Below are 16,434 nucleotides of genomic sequence, written 5' to 3'. Positions count from 1 at the left end.
CGACGAGGCCAGAAGGTCAGCGGGAGGCAGGAGGGACTTGGGGGACGACTGATGTGGTCGTGAGCACCTCTCGGCCAGGTTGGTCTGGTCACTGAGCGGCCGGTGGGGCGGGGGTGCGGACGGTTCTAGAGGTCCCCGGGGCTCAGCTGCATCGCTGGAAGCCCACTGGGACGTGCCGGACCCCTGGTTGTCAGAGGTCCCCAGATGTGGGGAGGCCCAGGCCCAGAGGTCCTTCCACGTCACGCCGTCCGGAGGACTTTGTCTTTGGGCCCCGAGAGCCCATCTTCCCGCCCGGAGCCTCTGCGGAATCTGCGAAGGGTCCACGGCAACTTGTAACGCTTTTCCTTTCGTGGAAGCCGCCGTCTTCCGGGAGAGGGGGTCGCTCGGCCTTCCCGACGGTGACTCGGCCAGCTGTCTCTCTGGTCCCAGGGCTCGCGACGGCCCGGCCCGAGCTGGGTGTGGGGGGAGACCCCGTCCTGTGGGCGAAGCTGTCCCGGGCTTCTGTTCCAGGCGCGTTCTTCACGAAGGAGCTGGAGTCGGGCGCCGTGGCTGTGAAGCTGGAGATCTGGGACACGGCCGGCCAGGAGAAGTACCACAGCGTCTGCCGCTTGTACTTCAGGGGCGCCAGTGGGGCCATCTTGGTGTACGACATCACCAGGAGGGTGAGGCTCCCCCCGGGCGCGTCCCCACCCGCCTTCGCGAGGCACCTGCTTCCTTGTGCTCCCGGGCACGGGGACGCTAGCTTCTGAGGGCTTTCTGTGACCGGCCCGCGCTGGTGCTTTATGGTAAAACCACCACAGCCGGTAGAAAACGCTTAATGAAAGTCTGTCCCTTCCTCCAGGAAGCCCTCACTGATAACCCCTGCTCCTCCTGCATGGTTGAGTTTGTGCCCCTCCGTGGTCCTCTCAGAACCCCACACAGAGCACCCCCGTCTACTGCTCATGGTTCCTTGGGTGCCCGCCGAATTGGTGAGGGGTGTTGTTGCGGAAATAGTATGCGGCCCCTGGCTGTACGTCCCCCACAGTGTCATCTCGGTGGCTACTAAGTACGTGAGCAGGTGCTTAGAGCAGGAGGAGGGAAGGGAGCTGAGAGGAGGGGCACCTGACTCAGCCTGGGGTTGGGAGACTTCCTGCAGGGAGGGAGGGAAAAGTGGGGATTAGCCTGTTGGGGGTGAGGCTGGGCACGGGGGTGCAGTGGGCGGGTGAGCAGGAAGGGAAGACGGTCCTTAGTGAGAGAGCAGAGACCCAGAGACCGTGGGGTGAGGGCGGGGAGGGAGACGGGTCGGGCTGGGGAACGGGAGGCCGCCCACCTGAGCAGCTCAGCGGCAGGGAGGGGAGAGGGGCAGCGTGGGGCCCAGGGCAGGCCCCCCCCACCCCCAGGCCTGGTCTCCGGGGTCCCGAAGTTAGGATCAGGTGATAGCCACGCCCCCAAACTCTCCTGCACGGAGTGGTCCCGGAGGGCACCCAGGAGTGAGGGGCCCGAGGCCTGACCCCGAACAGCCCGCAGCCTCCAGACTCGGGCCCTGTGGGGAGAGGAAGGAGCTGTGGTATGACCCGGGCCCCGAAGCCAGAAGACCGGGCCGCCCCGCCTCAGGGGACAGAGCAGCCCTCCGGGGGGTCTGTCGTCTGGCCGACTGGACGGTGGGTGCTTCCACGCAGCGTGGCCGTGGACATCTGCATTGCCACACCCGCATGTCTCTGCTGGGAGAGCCGATGAAGAGCACCCGTGAGATTTGTGTGGCGTCCATGTTTTTTCTTCGTTAGGATTCCTTCTGCAAAGCCCAGCAGTGGCTGCAGGACCTCGAGAGGGAGGCGCCCCCGGGGGAGGTCGTGGTGATGCTGGTTGGCAACAAGACGGACGTCGGCGAGCGGCGGGAGGTGACGTTCCAGGTAGCGCTTGGGACTGGGTTGTGTCACTCCCCAAGGTGGACACGACCACTCGCGACCCAGTCTCCCATCCACCCGCGTGCACACCACACCTGCACGCACGTCACAGACACTCATATATACTTCCTACTTGAATGTCCCTTTTGGGCAAAGATTTCTGATCTTTCCTGGAAAAGTCAGGCCTAGCGATGGTTGTTCGCTACATGTGGGGAGGCCCAGGCCAGCCCTTCTGGAAGGGGGTGGGGGGACCCGTGTGGCCGGCCTCCAAGGACCCCGGCCGGGTTAGCCAGGCTCACGAAGAAACCGTGGCCTTTCCTGCCCCTTCATCCCGGGCTGAGTTATGTGGGTGTTCGATCAATGATTGAAAAAGAGATAAGTGAAAAAATCCAGATTTCCTTGCTAGGAACCGAGCAAGGGCTAGAAACTAAAGACAGCCATAGTTGGGGTGCCTGGGAGGCTTAGTCAGTTAAGCGTCCGACTTCAGCTCAGATCATGATCTCGGCATTCCTGGGTTCAAGCCCCACGTTGGGCTCTGTGCCGACAGCAGAGAGCCTGATGTGGGGCTTGAACTCACGAACCACAAGATCATGACCTGAGCCCAAGTCAAACACTTAACCGACTGAGCAACCCAGGCGCCCCCAATTTTCATTTGAGAGAGAGAGAGAGAGAGAGATTGTGAGTGGGGGAGAGGGGCAGAGGGAGAGAGAGAGAGTGGGGTTCGATGCATCCCACAACCCTGGGATCATGACCTGAGCCAAAATCGAGAGTCAGATGCTCAACTGACTGAGCCATCCAGGTGCCCCTGGCTTTCATTTTAAAATAATTCCAGGATTACAAAAAAGTGGTGCAGAAGTACCACAAAAAGTTCCTGTCTGCCCTTCGCCCAGCCTTCCCGAACACTAACGTCTCGCAAAAACACAGAGCAGTGAGCAAATCAGGAAATGGACATTCACGCAATACTAAGTCCACACCTTGCTCACATTGTATCAGTGCCCCCCTAACACCCTGATGCGTCGCTCCCCGCAGTACTCACCCGTGTGGAGAGTGAGGGGGGACCCCCAGAAGGAGGGCTCAGCTCGGCTCGGCTTCCACATTTCCTGCCTTCTCACTTGCCTGGCCCTACATCAGAGCCCACGGGTGCAGGAGAGACGTGTGGGCAGGGAGCCGCCAGCTTCCCCTGGTGGCTCAGGCTCTGCTGGGAGGGGAGCCCTCCCCCTGCGAGGGCCTCCCCGCCTCCCCGCCTCCCCGGCCCTGGGCCCCCGCAGGAGAGAACCGAAACACAGAATTGGAAGTCACTGGTCTTGGGTCTTAGAAGGCAACTGAGTATTCCTAGGGAAGAGACTTTCTTTTCCTTAAAAAAATTATTTTTAAGTTTATTTCTGTATTTTGAAAAGGAGAGCATGAGCAGGGGAGGGGTCGAGAGAGAGGGAGAGAGAGAATCCCGAGCAGGCTCCACGCCGTCAGCGCGGAGCCTGATGTGGGGCTTGATCTCAAGAACTATGAGATCATGACTTGAGAAAAAAATCAAGAGTTGGGCGCTCCACGGACTGAGCCACCCCGGTGCCCCGGGGAAAGTCTTTTTGTAAATTTGCGGCCACTTCCCTCAGGAAGGGAAAGAGTTTGCGGAGAGCAAGAAGTTGCTGTTCATGGAGGCCTCGGCCAAACTGAACCACCAGGTGACTGAGGTCTTTAGCACCATAGGTGAGTGGTGGGGCCCCCAGGAGAGCAGGGGTGGTGGTGATGGTGGGGGAGGGGAGTCATCACTGCCTCTGCTTTCTGGCGTCCTGGGACCCGACAGAATGTCTCCGGGGGCTGGAGGGTGAGCAGGATTGCCAGGGGCCTGGACTTCATGGCTCTGGGTAACCGTCAGGGAGGACGGGGTCCCGGGACTGCCCCGCGTGCAGGGTGCATGCCAGGCCGCGGGCCTCCGCTCCCAGACCACCCTCCTCTGTCCTTCACAGCCCGAGAGCTGCTGCAGAGAGAAGACAGGAAGAAGGCCCAGCCGCAGAGGGGAGATGCAGGGCTGGCTCTGAAGGGGGCACCTGCCGGGCAGGCCGGATGCTGTGCCCACTAACAGCAGCCGCGCCAGGAAGCCCGGCTCCGGCTGCCCCTTGGGGTGAGCCACTGCCACGGCCACGTACTCTGATTCCCCCTGAAGCGGGCGTGTTGCCGAGTCCTAGAGGTTCTGGAAGCCGGCATCCTTGAGCCTTACCACTTCTCAAAGCCGGCGGGAATCATTCAGGAGAGGAGCCAGTGACAACGGGCTCCCAGGGGTGATGAGGGAAATTGTCCCCTTTTAGGGTTTGTGGGCCTTGGCACGGGGAAGCTGGACTTTAACATTTACCAAGGGACGAAAACGTTTCAAAGCAGTCGCTCTGTTTCTGCCCCCAGCACACTTTGTACATCCGCTTCGTTAAAAACAAAACAAAACAAAACAAAACAAAAAAACCAACAAGGAACTTTCCAAACATAAAGATGAGAAAAAGAAAAAAACACCTCCCTGGTTCCCGTAAGATGAAAGTCATACAGCCTCGCAAATACTTAAAACATAAGATAAAAATCTGTAACTTCCTGGAATGTTCTTTGCCGTGATGACTCGTAATTCTTTATGTAAAGGCGTATATGACTCTGCTCTTCCTTGTGAGGATCGTGTGTCCCGGGCAGATGTCCTCACTCGGGTTCCAATAAAACTCTTTTCTCTTTAAAATTTTTGGCCCCGTGTTGATGGGGTGGGGGTGGGGGTGTCAGCTCTGCCTCAGCAGACGGTGATTCCAGATTCCCTGGGACAGGTGCACCCGCCCCTCCCTGAATTCTCGTCCCCTCAGCTGCCTCGCTACCCAGCGTAGGGTGAAGCAGGCCAGGGGACGACAAGGACTGGAAACCCCGGGCTGGACGGGGCGCTGTCCGGGGCTGGGCCCGCCTGGTTTGGGGAGCTGTGAGAGGAGGGGGCAGGCCCGGACAGGGGTGGCGGTGCTGGGAGGAGATGGGGTGTGGACTATGGGGCTGCGTCCACGTCCTGCCTCTCAGGGCCGTGGCCCAGGGAGGGACAGAACCCAAGGGTGGGGTTGGGGCCCCAGGCCCCTCCCCCTCTCTTTTCCCGGCTCTGAGTTTCACCAGGTGATGCTTGTGCCCTGTGAGCCTGACTCTCGGCCTGTGGTGTAAGTTTTGCAGCTTATATGTCTTCAAACATGGAACCGCGTTCTCTAACCTGGCGGTTAGAGAGTTTGCAAGTTGGGGTTTGTCATGGCACGTGGACAGGAGGTGGTGCGTGAATGAGGAGGCGGGCCCATGCACAGGCTGTGACGGAGGAGGCCCAGGACACCTCTCCGGTGGTGACACATCACGTGTTCACCTCCTTACTGCCCGCCTTCAGGGGGAGGCCCCGATGGCCCTTCTGGGAGCTCAACCCTGATGTCAAGGTGGCTATTTTACTGTGGGGGGGAGGGGTGGTGTTGGTTTCATCCTTGTCCCTGGGACTGTGATTAGCTAGTCTGAAATTTTAAGTATTAAGACACTGTTGTCCCCCTGGAAAGGGTGGCCTTGCTGTATTGACTATGAGGGTCAACAGCAGGACCAAGGTCACGCTGACTCTGAATTCGTGACATCTGCAAAGGGTGTGGCAGCATTTCTAGGGGCTTCTCTGGAATTGCTCTCATCCACCTGCATGGGGACGTCCTCCCAGCCCCAGGCCCGGACCTCTGTGGGGGCCCAGTGCATAAGGAACCCCGGCAGCAGACTGACCAGGACACGGAGCCAGGCACTGGCTGGGACCCGTCCACATGAGGTCACCTCAGCCTGGCAGTATCCTGCCAAGGGTCAGGGCTCCCCACGAGGATCCCTTCTAGGTTCTGGCGGCTGGTCCCGCCCTCATCCAGCAGGCCTGGGACCCCCTGCATTCCAACCTCGTGATCCTAACTGGAAGGAGCTGGGCCCAGGCAGACCCAGCATCTGTTCTGGGGAGGTGGGGACAGCCCAGGTGTCCCACGGATTCAGGCCTTCCTGATGTACATTCTCCAAGAGCTTCTCATGGATCTTTCTAGACTAAAGCAGATTTCACAAGGCTTCCCTTGTCATGATCTTTGAGAAAAGCTAAAAGGCAAATACAGAAAACAATAGCCTTGGAGAGGGCCTGCTTCCTTGATTTCCACTCACGTTATTTTTTTTTCTTGAATAATTTCATCCGTGACAGTGTCTGTGGTCAAGTTGCCCGGTTTCTCATGATTATTCCCGCGTAGATGAAACATGTAAAGTGTGAGTCCCTGGGGTGCCAGTCCCTGGGGTCCCCTTCCCCCTCTGCTCCCCCCATCTTCCCTGCTGTAGCAGGGCTGGGGACCCCTGTGCCAACCTGACCAGATCCCCCTTGGAGGCCACAGGAGGCCGAGGTCACCCCTGGCCACTAGATGGCATTCCAGCATCGCTTAAGGCAGACCCCGCTGCTCGAGGGCACAGGGTCTGGGTATTCGCTGCTAAATGCCAGGCTTTCAGAGACATTTCTCATGAGTTGATTGATGCGATGGGAAGTGGCAAAATGAAGGAGATATTTGTAGGATACCCATGTGTCTATACCTATTCCCTCCTGTTTTGTCTAGTGAGTATCACTGTGCTAGAATTTATTATTAAAACGTATCCTTGGACTTCTTTCCACCAAGCATCCTTCCATGGTGTCCTAGGCTGGATGAGGTGCATTGTGGTCCTGGAGCTCAGCTCCCCATCACCCAGGATGTGACTGCACCTTTCCCTCTCCTTTGCCCCACTAGGCGGGTGGCTCAACCCTGCTATGGAATGACCTGGGAGCCTCCACAAGCAGCAGCCCTTGCCCCCCGCAGGCTCTGGTTAAATCGGTCTGTGGTGCAGCTTGGGCCCTGGTTCCCGGGAGATTTGAGCCTCCCAGGCGAACCTAATATTCTGGCAAGCTGGAGAACCGCCCGAGGGCAGAGGTTCTAGCCGTCCTTTTCCTATGGGGCGCTCGGTGCCTGGTACAACATCTGACACCCTCCAGGCGCTCAACAAACGTGTGCCCGGCAAGAGGATAGAGATGGGTTTTCCCCCGAGATCTAAAGGAAAGACAGGCTTTCCAAAACCAGCTTCCACCACAATGACGGGTGGAAGGGCTCTGTATCTGTGCTCCGCCCACCTGATCTCAGCCCCATCCTGAAACCTGAGACTGGGGTGGGGGGCAATGTACGCAGGGAGATGCACCCATGGGGTCGGCAGGCATCCCCGGCGGAGTCCCAGGAATACCAGTTCCCTTGTGCGATGGCTTCTGGTCCTGACAATGTGGGAACAAAGGCAAATGAAAAGTTGAATTTCCTTACTGCCTACAGCCCACTGACAAGTCCTTGAGACAGGCAGTGACCTTCCTCTGGGGGCTTTGCCCGGATGATGACACTTTGCTATGGGCAAAAGGCAAATTTAGCTTAACGTTATCCTTACCCACCCCGTCCCCGCCCCCAGGATCCCGTGAGTCTATATTAACATATAAAAATTCCTTTAGAAACTTCCTTTATCTCTGCCTCCCGAGATATATGTTGGCAATCATCCTCCAAGCTTCTGGCCCTTGATAGCCATCTGAAGGGTCTCCTGACAGTTTGTACTCAACGGCAATAAATGACGTTTCCCTAGCAAGAGCCAGCCCCTCAAAGTCCTGGACACCTTGCTTCCAAAATACCTTAGAGACTTGCGCTGTCCCTAACCCCCTCCCAAGCTGAAGGTGTATAATCAGTGACCTGCCACAACCCCAAGGCAGCTGTTTCTGCCCACAGTTCCTGTCCCTTTTGCACCAAAGATGTCTCAAGAATTCTTTCTTGACCGTCAGCTCCGGACCCCTACTGCTCTCAAACCCCATCACTGAGGGATGCCGGCCTGTGAGCCCACTGTCCTGCTTGTAGCCTGGGAAGCTGCTCCCGCCCCACTTAGCCTGAGTTTGGACCTGGGTCCTCTCTGGAGCCTGTATGTGTGCACGCCTACGGTGATGGAGGCAGGAGACTCAGAGGGTTGGTAAGTGGCCTCCCCTTACCGCTGTCCTGCCCCTGAAGGTACCCTTTCCCTGTCTTCTGTTTCCTCGGGATGCATCTCCTCCAACCCCACTGGAAGAGTTCCCCGGGCCCTGTTAACAAGACAACCACAAGGCCATAATGGAACCACTGAAGGCCCTGTTAATACTTAACCCAACCGCGGTTTCCACTCCCTCTGGAATGTAACCTTTAACCTGCCAAATTGGAATTTCCTGGAGGCCATCCTCTGCAAGACCCCTTCCCCCTTAGGAGGGCGACCTTGCCTAAACAATGCTAATAAATCCCTTAAAAAAAAAAAAAAGAACCTTCTCTCTGTCCTTAAAATCTTTCCTTTTCTGCACCTGGGCAGAGCATGTCTACCGGCTGGACTGAATGCTGCCCGATTCAGGGGTTGCTTAAGAAAGCCAATTAGGTCTTCAAATGTTTGAATTTTGTCTTTTAACAGCCCAGAGGGGTCGACTCAGGGACTTCTTCTTTCTTTAAAAATTATTCCTTTCTTGGGGTTCCCACTGGGCCAAACTGAGACAATTGAAGCATCTAATATTATTTGTAAGGTGTTGAACAAAAAGAGAGAGGGAGAGAGAGAGAGAGAGACCTCCTTTAGAAGAATCCAGCTAATAAATGTGGAAGGAATTGGAGAATCTCCATTGTGTGACCCACCGGTGAGGTCATTTGCTTCCCAGCAGGGATGTTCAGTGGGTGTATAAATCACTGGTGGGGGCGGGGGGGGGGGCGGTGCTGGGCACACAGGGCTGGTATGTCAGGCACACGGTGAGCAGGGGGGAGACCCCTTACGGTGGAGATCCCCGCCTCTAGGCCAGGGTCACACGGAGGGACACAGCAGGAGGAGGGACATAGTGCTGGTGCCCACAGCAAGTGACTGAATCCAGCTGAGGCGCTCGATCTGCCTCTCAGACCACAGGAAATTCAGGGACAGAACAAGGGAACACACCTCAACAAACCAGATCATTCTACAGGATGACGCATCTGGGCTCTTGAGAGACTCAGTGTCAAGACAAAATAAGAAGGCCAGGGGCTAACAAGCAATACCTAACTATGACAGTGAATTTAGATCGCAGCCTGCTTTCAACAAAAAGAAAGAAAAAAGGACAGCAAGACTTTCTGGCCATACTTGGGGATTTTTGACTATGGACTGAAAACCAGGTGATATTATGGAGTTAGTAGAAAATGTTTTAGGCACGGTCGTTTTGTGGTTATGCAGGATACTGTCCTCATTTTGAGGAGCAACGTGCTGAAATATCTAGGGGAAATGTCACGATGTTTACAACTTACTTCCAGATGGTGGGCGGGGAGAGAGAGAGAGAGAGAGAGGAAGAGAAAGCAAATACATAAAATAAAAAGTGTTGATTCTAAGAGAGGGTGTGTGGGATGCTCCTTAGATTACCTTTTGAACTTTCCTGTGTGTTTAAAAACTTTCATAAAAAGTTGCAGGAAGCATAATCTCCCGCCTCTCCATCCCTCTGGGCACAGAAGGTGTGTTAGTGGCCCAGGGCTGCCCTACCGGAGCACCGCAGTCTGGAGCCCATGGGCACACCGCTGTGTTTCCGTGCAAACTCTTTTTTTTTTTTTTTTTTAAAGGGTGTAATTTAGCGGCGTGAGCACATTTACAGGGTCTGCAAGCAGGCCCTCGGTCCAGCTCCAAGACGTTTTCATGTCTGTCAAGCAGTTACCCTGGCAACCGGCAGTCTGCTCTCTGTCTCCCTTCCGCACATTTCATAGAAATCTGATCATACGCTACGTGGACTTTCGCGCCTTCCACTTGGCGTCTCGTTTTCGAGGACCCGAGCTGTGGCATCGGCAGAACCCCGGTCCTTTTTATGGCTGAGTCCTAACGTGCTGTGTGGATCGACTGCACTTCATCTGTTCGTGTGTCACTTTCTGAGCATCTGCTGGGACCTGCTTTCCTGACTGCGCCCCGTCCCAGGCCTGGTCCAGCACCTGTTCCGGGGAGCGGTCCTGGCCCTGCCTCCTCCCTGTGTCTGGTGAGCCCTGGACCTCCCTCCCTCGAAATGGAGCAGGGACGGCTGGGGTCTGGGGGCCTGCGGGCCTGCTCTGCGGCCTCCTGGGTGTGGACGGATGGAAATCTGGCAGTCAAGGTGGGCTCCCGAGACCCTGAAAGGGTGCAGACGGCGGCCCGCGTGCTCTGGGTTTGGAAGTGGCTGCCTGTTAAGCCCGTCCCCACCACCCTCCTCCCTGCACGCCGGGGTGGGGTGGGCCTTGGGGAAGGGGTTTACACCGAACACCACACCGTGTTGGCCTGCAAGCAGGTGCTGTGACTACCTGAGCTGTGGAGTGAGGTGGGTGTTCCTGTCCAGGGGTATTCAGATGGGGACACTGAGGCTCAGAGTTAAGGGCTGGGCTCAGTTGCCCAGTTCGTGGGGGTGTGGCTCTGGCACCGAGGCAAGCTCCTCTGAGGCAGGACGTAGGACATCTTGGCGCGATTTGGCACGGGCAGCAAAGGGACGCGGTGCAGTTCATTTAGGTTCTAACCACACTGGTGGTTAGAAACAAGCAGCTCACGCTTGTCTTTCTCCTCTGAGTGCAAGCAAACAAGGGAGGTGAAAGCGACTGGGCTCAGAGAAGACGGGTCACGGGGAGGGGCTGTGCCGCCCGCCCCTGGGGGCCTCCTGCACCGCGTGGTGCAGTGTGCAGCCTGGACAGCCACTCAGAGACGCTCGGGTGGAGGGCGCTATGGGCCGCAGGTGACCCCGGAAGGTCCCAGCTCCCCTACCCAGTGCTGGGTGCCTTCAGGCGAGTCACGGAGCCTCTGGGCTGCTGGACTCCGAGCGTCCTTCTAGGCTACTGTCCCTCGAGGGAAGACAGCTTCCAGTTTGCCACCACAAAGATGCAACTAAACAAGGCCAGCTGCTTTTATTAGGATTGAAGGGAAAGGAGCCATGGAGGGGGGTGGGGGGAGGCTCCTGGAATCATGTCTTCCTGCGCCGGGCTGTCCCCCATCCCCAGAGGGCTCAGCGCCTCCTTTCAGGGGGGAGCAGCCTGGCCGGTTCACGACATCCCGGGGGGGCTGCTGTCCTCCGGCCGAAGCGGCCCACGGGCCTGATCCTGCGGCCCGCGTACCAGGCGGGATCGATGTCAGGGTCTGGGAAGGAGAGAGCGAGAGCTTGTGCGCGGGCGTCCGCGGTGCGTCCCCTGGCACGTGCGTGCCGTCTGTCCCCGCAGTTGGCAGGCCAGGTCACTTCTGGGTAGTGGGCAGCTTTGGGAAATGGGAACTCAAGCTACGCAGCCACCCCTTCCTCCCCCCCCCCCCCCACAGGGTCTCGTGCCAGGGGCGGGGAAAGCCAATGAGCCCCTCAACTGTGTGCTGCGCGCGGCGGCAGGGGCGCTGGGAAGCAGGTGACCGGGCCACTCCCTGGAAAGGCCTGGCGAGCAACAGGCCGCACGCCTCCCAGGGCAGGGGCACTCGTGGTGAGCCACGGTTCCTGGGGGTGGAGGGGGGTGGGGCGGGTGAAGGAGGCTGATGCCCAGGGTCGGGCACTCACTGCGGATCTCCATGGAGTGCGGGTGGGTTTGGCTCGCAGCCCCCCGCAGGGCCAGTCCCAGCAGCAGCAGGCCCAGCAGCCAGGCCTGCAAAGCCTTCATCCCTCGGCTCCGGGCTCAGGGCCGGCTGGAGGCGGGATCCCACCCGGGAGGGCACGACCTGGGCGCAGGGCAGGAGCAAAGTTACGTTACACACGCGGCAGGGCGAGCGGCCACAGAGGTGGGAGCCTTAGAGAACGCGAGCGCGGCGTGCGCGAGCGAGAGGGCGTGTGCACGCGCATGTGAGTGTAGGTGCGCGCGAGCGCATGCGTGGGACCGCGCGCCTGTGTAGGACACAAGAGTGCGCGCGTGCGGTCACAGGCCCGTGCACGTGTGAAGCGTGGGGTGCGCGCGCAGCCGCCCTCCGCCGTGAGCCGCTCTGAGCCGCGCTGGAGCCACACCGGGCTCTTTGCAAAGCGCGTCGCCCTCCCGGGGGCCTCATTCTGTGCAGCGAGCCTTACGTGAGGCCAGCACGCGTGTGTCAGCCTCTGACGGGCTCAGACCCGTTTGCACCACCCCCGTGTCATCGGAAGGAACCGGGGAGGTGTACACGCCGTGGGTGTAGAGAGGTGGGCTGTCTGGGAACGGCCCCGGTCTGTCTGTCTGTGTCAGGGAGCCGGAGGGACTGGAGCTCTCTGTACCGCTGTGTGCACCCTGTGCACACAGGCAGGGGGGGCAGAGGCGAGCAGGGTGTGGGGAACTGGCCCCCAGGGTTGCTGCAGAGGCCCTGGGCGCAGGGGGCGGCTTGCCTGCCGGGGACGTGGCCGGGGGCTGGGGGGTCCCCGGCGCAGGCTGCTTTCCCTCACTCAGCCCAGGACTTCCCGGCACCCAGTCCATCGTGTCCCCACAGGTCAGCTGGTGGTCGGGCTGTGGAAGAGTGCTCTGGCACCCTGCCATCGTCGGGGGACCTGGCCCTCCTCCCGCACGTGCCCCCACCCTCGGCACTTGGTGGGGGCATCGGAAGGCGCCTGAGCACCCTGTGTGTTCCAGGGAGGACCCCTCTGCCGACCTTGACTTTCCAGGTTGCCCAAGCCCCGTGGAAAGCGCTCTTGGTCTGAGAGATTTAAAATGCCCACCTCTCTGTTGGGGTGTCACACGCGGGGTGGGAATTGGAGGACACGGAGGTGCCACCACGAAAGCAGAGTAATGTAGAGACCCATCCGGACGGGCTGGGCTGTTGCTGCCCCTCTGGGCGGGACCCAGGGCGGTGGCTGGCCTCATAGGAGGGGTAGGACGCGTCCTGGCCCCTGGTCCCCAAGGACCTGCTTCTCTTCCGCCTGGAGATTCTTGCCTCCAGCCCACTGGGTTTCCTGCTCCGCATTGCCACAGGGGCGCAGGGACAATTCTGCCCTTTGTCTCTACTGTGGCCAATGCTGGAGCATCGGAGCTGGGCAGGTGGGTGCCCCTCAGACACACAAACCCCTGGTTGCAGGGAGACCCTCCCGCCCCAGCCCTACAGGGAGGAGAGTGACAAGGAAGGGGCACAGAGAAACAGGGTGGGGGTGGGGTGGGTACTCACCGTGGGTCCCCACGAGCGTGCTGCGCGCGGCGGTGACCCAGGCAGGGCCGGCTCACCCCCTTTTATAACCCGAGGAGGAAGCAGCCCACCCCCCAGCTGCTCCCCCCCCCACCGCCTCAACCGCATCCCCCTCCCTCCCAGGGTGGCATCGGGACAGAGTCTCCCTTTTTCTTTTCTTTCTTCTATTTTTTTTTTTTTTTAAACTCATCAGCGACGTGATTTGTCCCTTCCTGGGTTATATAATCTCATTTGGGTCGAGTGGTTTTAAAACACATTAGCCTTCCTTCTTCACACCGGCCTTTGGGCTGATGGCAAAGTCTGTGCCACGGGCGGGGCAGTGTGGGAGCACTGCGGTCACAGAAGGGTGACGGGAGAGTCTGCCGGGGCCTGACCCCGCTTCCCAGGCCTCAGTCCCCGTCTGTCCCCCACCTGCGGGGCCTTCACAGCTGCATTCATCACATGCAAACCAGTGCCGTCCTGTTTCTGTAACACACAGAATGCTTCCTCCCAGGCTTTCCAGTTTCCGTCACTACTGCTTAGAATGAGCAAGTTTACTGTGATTATAAAAGAAATGTATTAACTTTCACTATAAAATAAGAAACAAGTTTGTAGTAAAAAACTGTTTTGAAAGTTTATTTATTTTGAGAGAGCGAGCGAGCGAGAGAGAGAGCAAGCGCAGGGGAAGGGCAGAGAGAGGAGAGAGACAGAATCCCTAGCAGTCTCCTTGCTGTCAGTGCGGAGCCGGACATGGGGCTCCAACTCAGGGACCCAGGGATCACAACCTGAGCTGAAGTCAAGATTCAGAGGCTTAACCAGCAAGCCTCCCAGGCTTCCCCACTGGCTGTTTCCAGGCACCCCTACTAGCTGGATTTGCTGTGCTAATACTTAGGATTTTTCTTGTCTGTTGTGTTCGATTCTCCTTTCTCACACGGTCTTTGTTCTGTTTTGAGGCTAAGGTTTTGCTAACCTTACAAAAGAGGAGGGGCCCTTCCCCCTTTCCTTTGTTCTGTGAAGGAGTTTGAGGAAGGACACGAGTTTGGGGCTGTTTGGGGGAGGGAGAGGGCAGGGCTTGGTGCCGATAAGAGGGGAGAGTGGGGGGGTGGGGGCTGGGGTCATGGGTGGGGGGGCTTCCTGGCTCCAGAGCTTGGTGGGCTGAGACAGGAGCCCTGGGGACAGGGAAATGAGTTCAGTGGCGGCAGGGAAATGAGTTCAGTGGCGGCAGGTGTTTGTGGACCCTGAGGGACGGCCCTGCGGCTGCTTTGTGCGTCCAGAGCTCCTCAGTGGGGCCTCGGCCACGGCGGGAACAGGAACATGCGTGTGAACAGAGCGAACGGCTGGGCAGAGGGTGAGCTCACCGGGGAGGAGCGGGGAGTGGGGAGGAGGGCAGAGAAGGGACGGGATTGGGCAGCAGGAGGAACCCAGGGATCAGCCCAGGGGAGGAGGCTTGAGCGCAGAGGGGTGGGTGTGAGGGCGCCTCCCCACGGGGCCCTTTGCTGGGCCGGCTGTGAATGATGCCCCATCCTGTCCTTTAACTGCCCTGCACACGAGAATTCAAACCCCTCCGCTGTCCCGGCCCCCCTGCTTCTCCGACACACTCTTGTCTGCCGGGGGTCGGCAAACCTTTTCTGCAATGGGCCAGACGGTGAACATATCCGGCTTTGTGGGCCGGGGTCTGTGTTGTAGCTGCAGGTGAACTGAACCTGAATAGCTAGGGCTGGGCACCTGCAGGGCTGTTTCACAAAACCAGGCTGCTGGCTGGATTGGGCCCCCGGGACGCAGTCAGCTGCCCCCTGTATTTCTACGGGGCACATTACTCATTATAGGTGTGGGCCAATGGTCCACCATCGAGGGAGGCCCTCGGGCCCTGGTGGGGAGACCATAGTCCGATTTATGAATCCCACGTGTATGAGGTCGCTGGGTCACTTGCACGGGATCAAATGACCTGCTCCCCTGCTAGTCGAGGCAGATCCCGCCCTAGGCTGGCAGCACCTATGAGAGACATGGCCCTGCTCGCTCCGTCACTTTGTGTCTGGAAGATGACTGTGACCACTCTAGGGAAATAGAACTGGGGCTGAAAAGCCCGCCGAGAGGTTCACGGTCAAGAGGGAAGCCTCAGAAACGTCATAGGGGCATGGCTGCCCCTGGGCCTCCCTGGCTCTGCCCTCCCTTCCTGAGGCTGGGTCTTGTGTCCCTCTGTCCTGATGGAAAGTGCTGTGCGTGGCTCATACACTCGCCATCTCACCTGGGCTGGTTTGAGTGGGTTCTGCTCCTTGCAATGAAAGGAACCGCACACTGGGGGGACCCTCATGAGCGGACCCCTCTCTTGGAGTGAACTTGATGGCTTTGAATTCTTGGAACTCTTACCCTCAACCAAGTGGGTTCCCGGGCATACTCAGAAGGGAGCACGGTGGTGGGTAGCTGTTTGTGGTTTTGGTGTTTGGACCATGATGGTGCAGTGGGTTGAAGAGTGTCCCTCAGAAATTCACGTCAACCAGGAATCTCAGAATGTGACCTTGGAAATAAGATCTTTGCAGGTGCAGATGGAATCACGTTAAGATGAGGTCGTGCTGGAGTGAGGTGAGCCCTAAATCCAGTCCCTGGCATCCTTAGAAGAAGAGGAGGGACACACGGAGACACCAGGAGAAGGTGCTGTGAAGACAGAGGCAGAGACAAGCCAGGGACAGGTGGAGGCCACCGGAAGCTGGGGCAGAGGATGGCACGGATCCTCCCTCAGAGCTTTCAGAAGGATCCGGCCCTGCCGGCACCTTGACCTTGGCCTTTGGCCTCCTGAGCTGTGAGAGAACACGTTTCTGTCATCCTCAGCCACCTTGCTTCTGGTACTTTGTTACATCAGCCCCAGGAAATGAATGCAGGAGTCCGTAAGCGTGTCTGAGTGACTGATGAAATATTTCTTCTAGTCTTTGTGGTTTTGGCCCGTGTTTCTTAAACGTGGGCTCCTTCTGGAGTCCTGGAAAAATGGTGCCCAATCTGATTGCAAGGAGGTGGCCGTGGGGACTGGGAGCCACCAGAGTCCTAGCTGCAGAATGACCACGGTGTGTGTGTGTGTGTGGGGGGGGGGGGCTCCAGTCACTAGCAAAGCTGCTTCTGATGCAGAAGTTTTCTGAAAATCCAAATTCTTGAGGACTTTTTAAAAATTATTTATTTTTACAAAATTTTTTTTAAATGTTTATTTTTATTTTTGAGAATGAGAGACAGTCAGAGGGTGAGCAGTGGTGGGGCAGAGAGAGAGGGAGACACAGAATCCGAAGCAGGCTCCAGGCTCCGAGCTGTCAGCACAGAGCCCGATGCCGGGCTCGAACTCGTCAAATGCAAGATCATGACCTGAGCTGAAGTCAGACACTCAACTGACTGAGCCACCCAGGCACCCCAATCAATTGCATTTTTAAAAAATTTTTATTTTTTTTGGGAGACAGAGCACAAATGGGGAGGGGCAGAG

General features: G+C 58.1%; 2 protein-coding genes across 3 annotated transcripts in view; one reads left to right on the top strand and one right to left on the bottom strand.

Annotated features, from left to right (window-relative positions):
• Positions 1 to 4,593, top strand: part of RAB17 (RAB17, member RAS oncogene family) — a 29,282-nt gene extending 24,689 nt beyond the window's left edge. For both annotated transcript variants that reach the window (XM_030326391.1, XM_030326390.1), the window contains exons 3-6: positions 511 to 662; positions 1,764 to 1,889; positions 3,494 to 3,587; positions 3,848 to 4,593. In XM_030326391.1, the coding sequence (XP_030182251.1) occupies positions 511 to 662; positions 1,764 to 1,889; positions 3,494 to 3,587; positions 3,848 to 3,960 (485 nt within the window). In that variant the 3' untranslated portion in view covers positions 3,961 to 4,593. The remainder of the gene's footprint in view (positions 1 to 510; positions 663 to 1,763; positions 1,890 to 3,493; positions 3,588 to 3,847) is intronic.
• Positions 4,594 to 10,890: 6,297 nt separating this feature from the next.
• On the bottom strand, positions 10,891 to 11,521 carry PRLH (prolactin releasing hormone). The gene is made up of 2 exons (XM_030323790.1): positions 11,422 to 11,521; positions 10,891 to 11,021 (listed from the first exon to the last, which is right to left on the bottom strand). Exons 1-2 carry the CDS (start codon positions 11,519 to 11,521, stop codon positions 10,891 to 10,893), a joined length of 231 nt encoding a protein of 76 aa, XP_030179650.1.
• Positions 11,522 to 16,434: the final 4,913 nt, after the last annotated feature.

Source organism: Lynx canadensis, chromosome C1, assembly GCF_007474595.2.
Source record: "Lynx canadensis isolate LIC74 chromosome C1, mLynCan4.pri.v2, whole genome shotgun sequence".
Taxonomy (NCBI): domain Eukaryota; kingdom Metazoa; phylum Chordata; class Mammalia; order Carnivora; family Felidae; genus Lynx; species Lynx canadensis.
This window is presented reverse-complemented; position numbering and strand designations above follow the sequence as displayed.

Excerpts from the sequence above, each read along its gene's own strand:
- PRLH (XM_030323790.1), bottom strand. The coding sequence starts at position 11,521 with ATGAAGGCTTTGCAGGCCTGGCTGCTGGGCCTGCTGCTGCTGGGACTG. Across the intron at positions 11,022-11,421 it reads GCACTCCATGGAGATCCGCA|ACCCTGACATCGATCCCGCC; the intron begins GTGAGTGCCCGA and ends TCTCCTTCCCAG.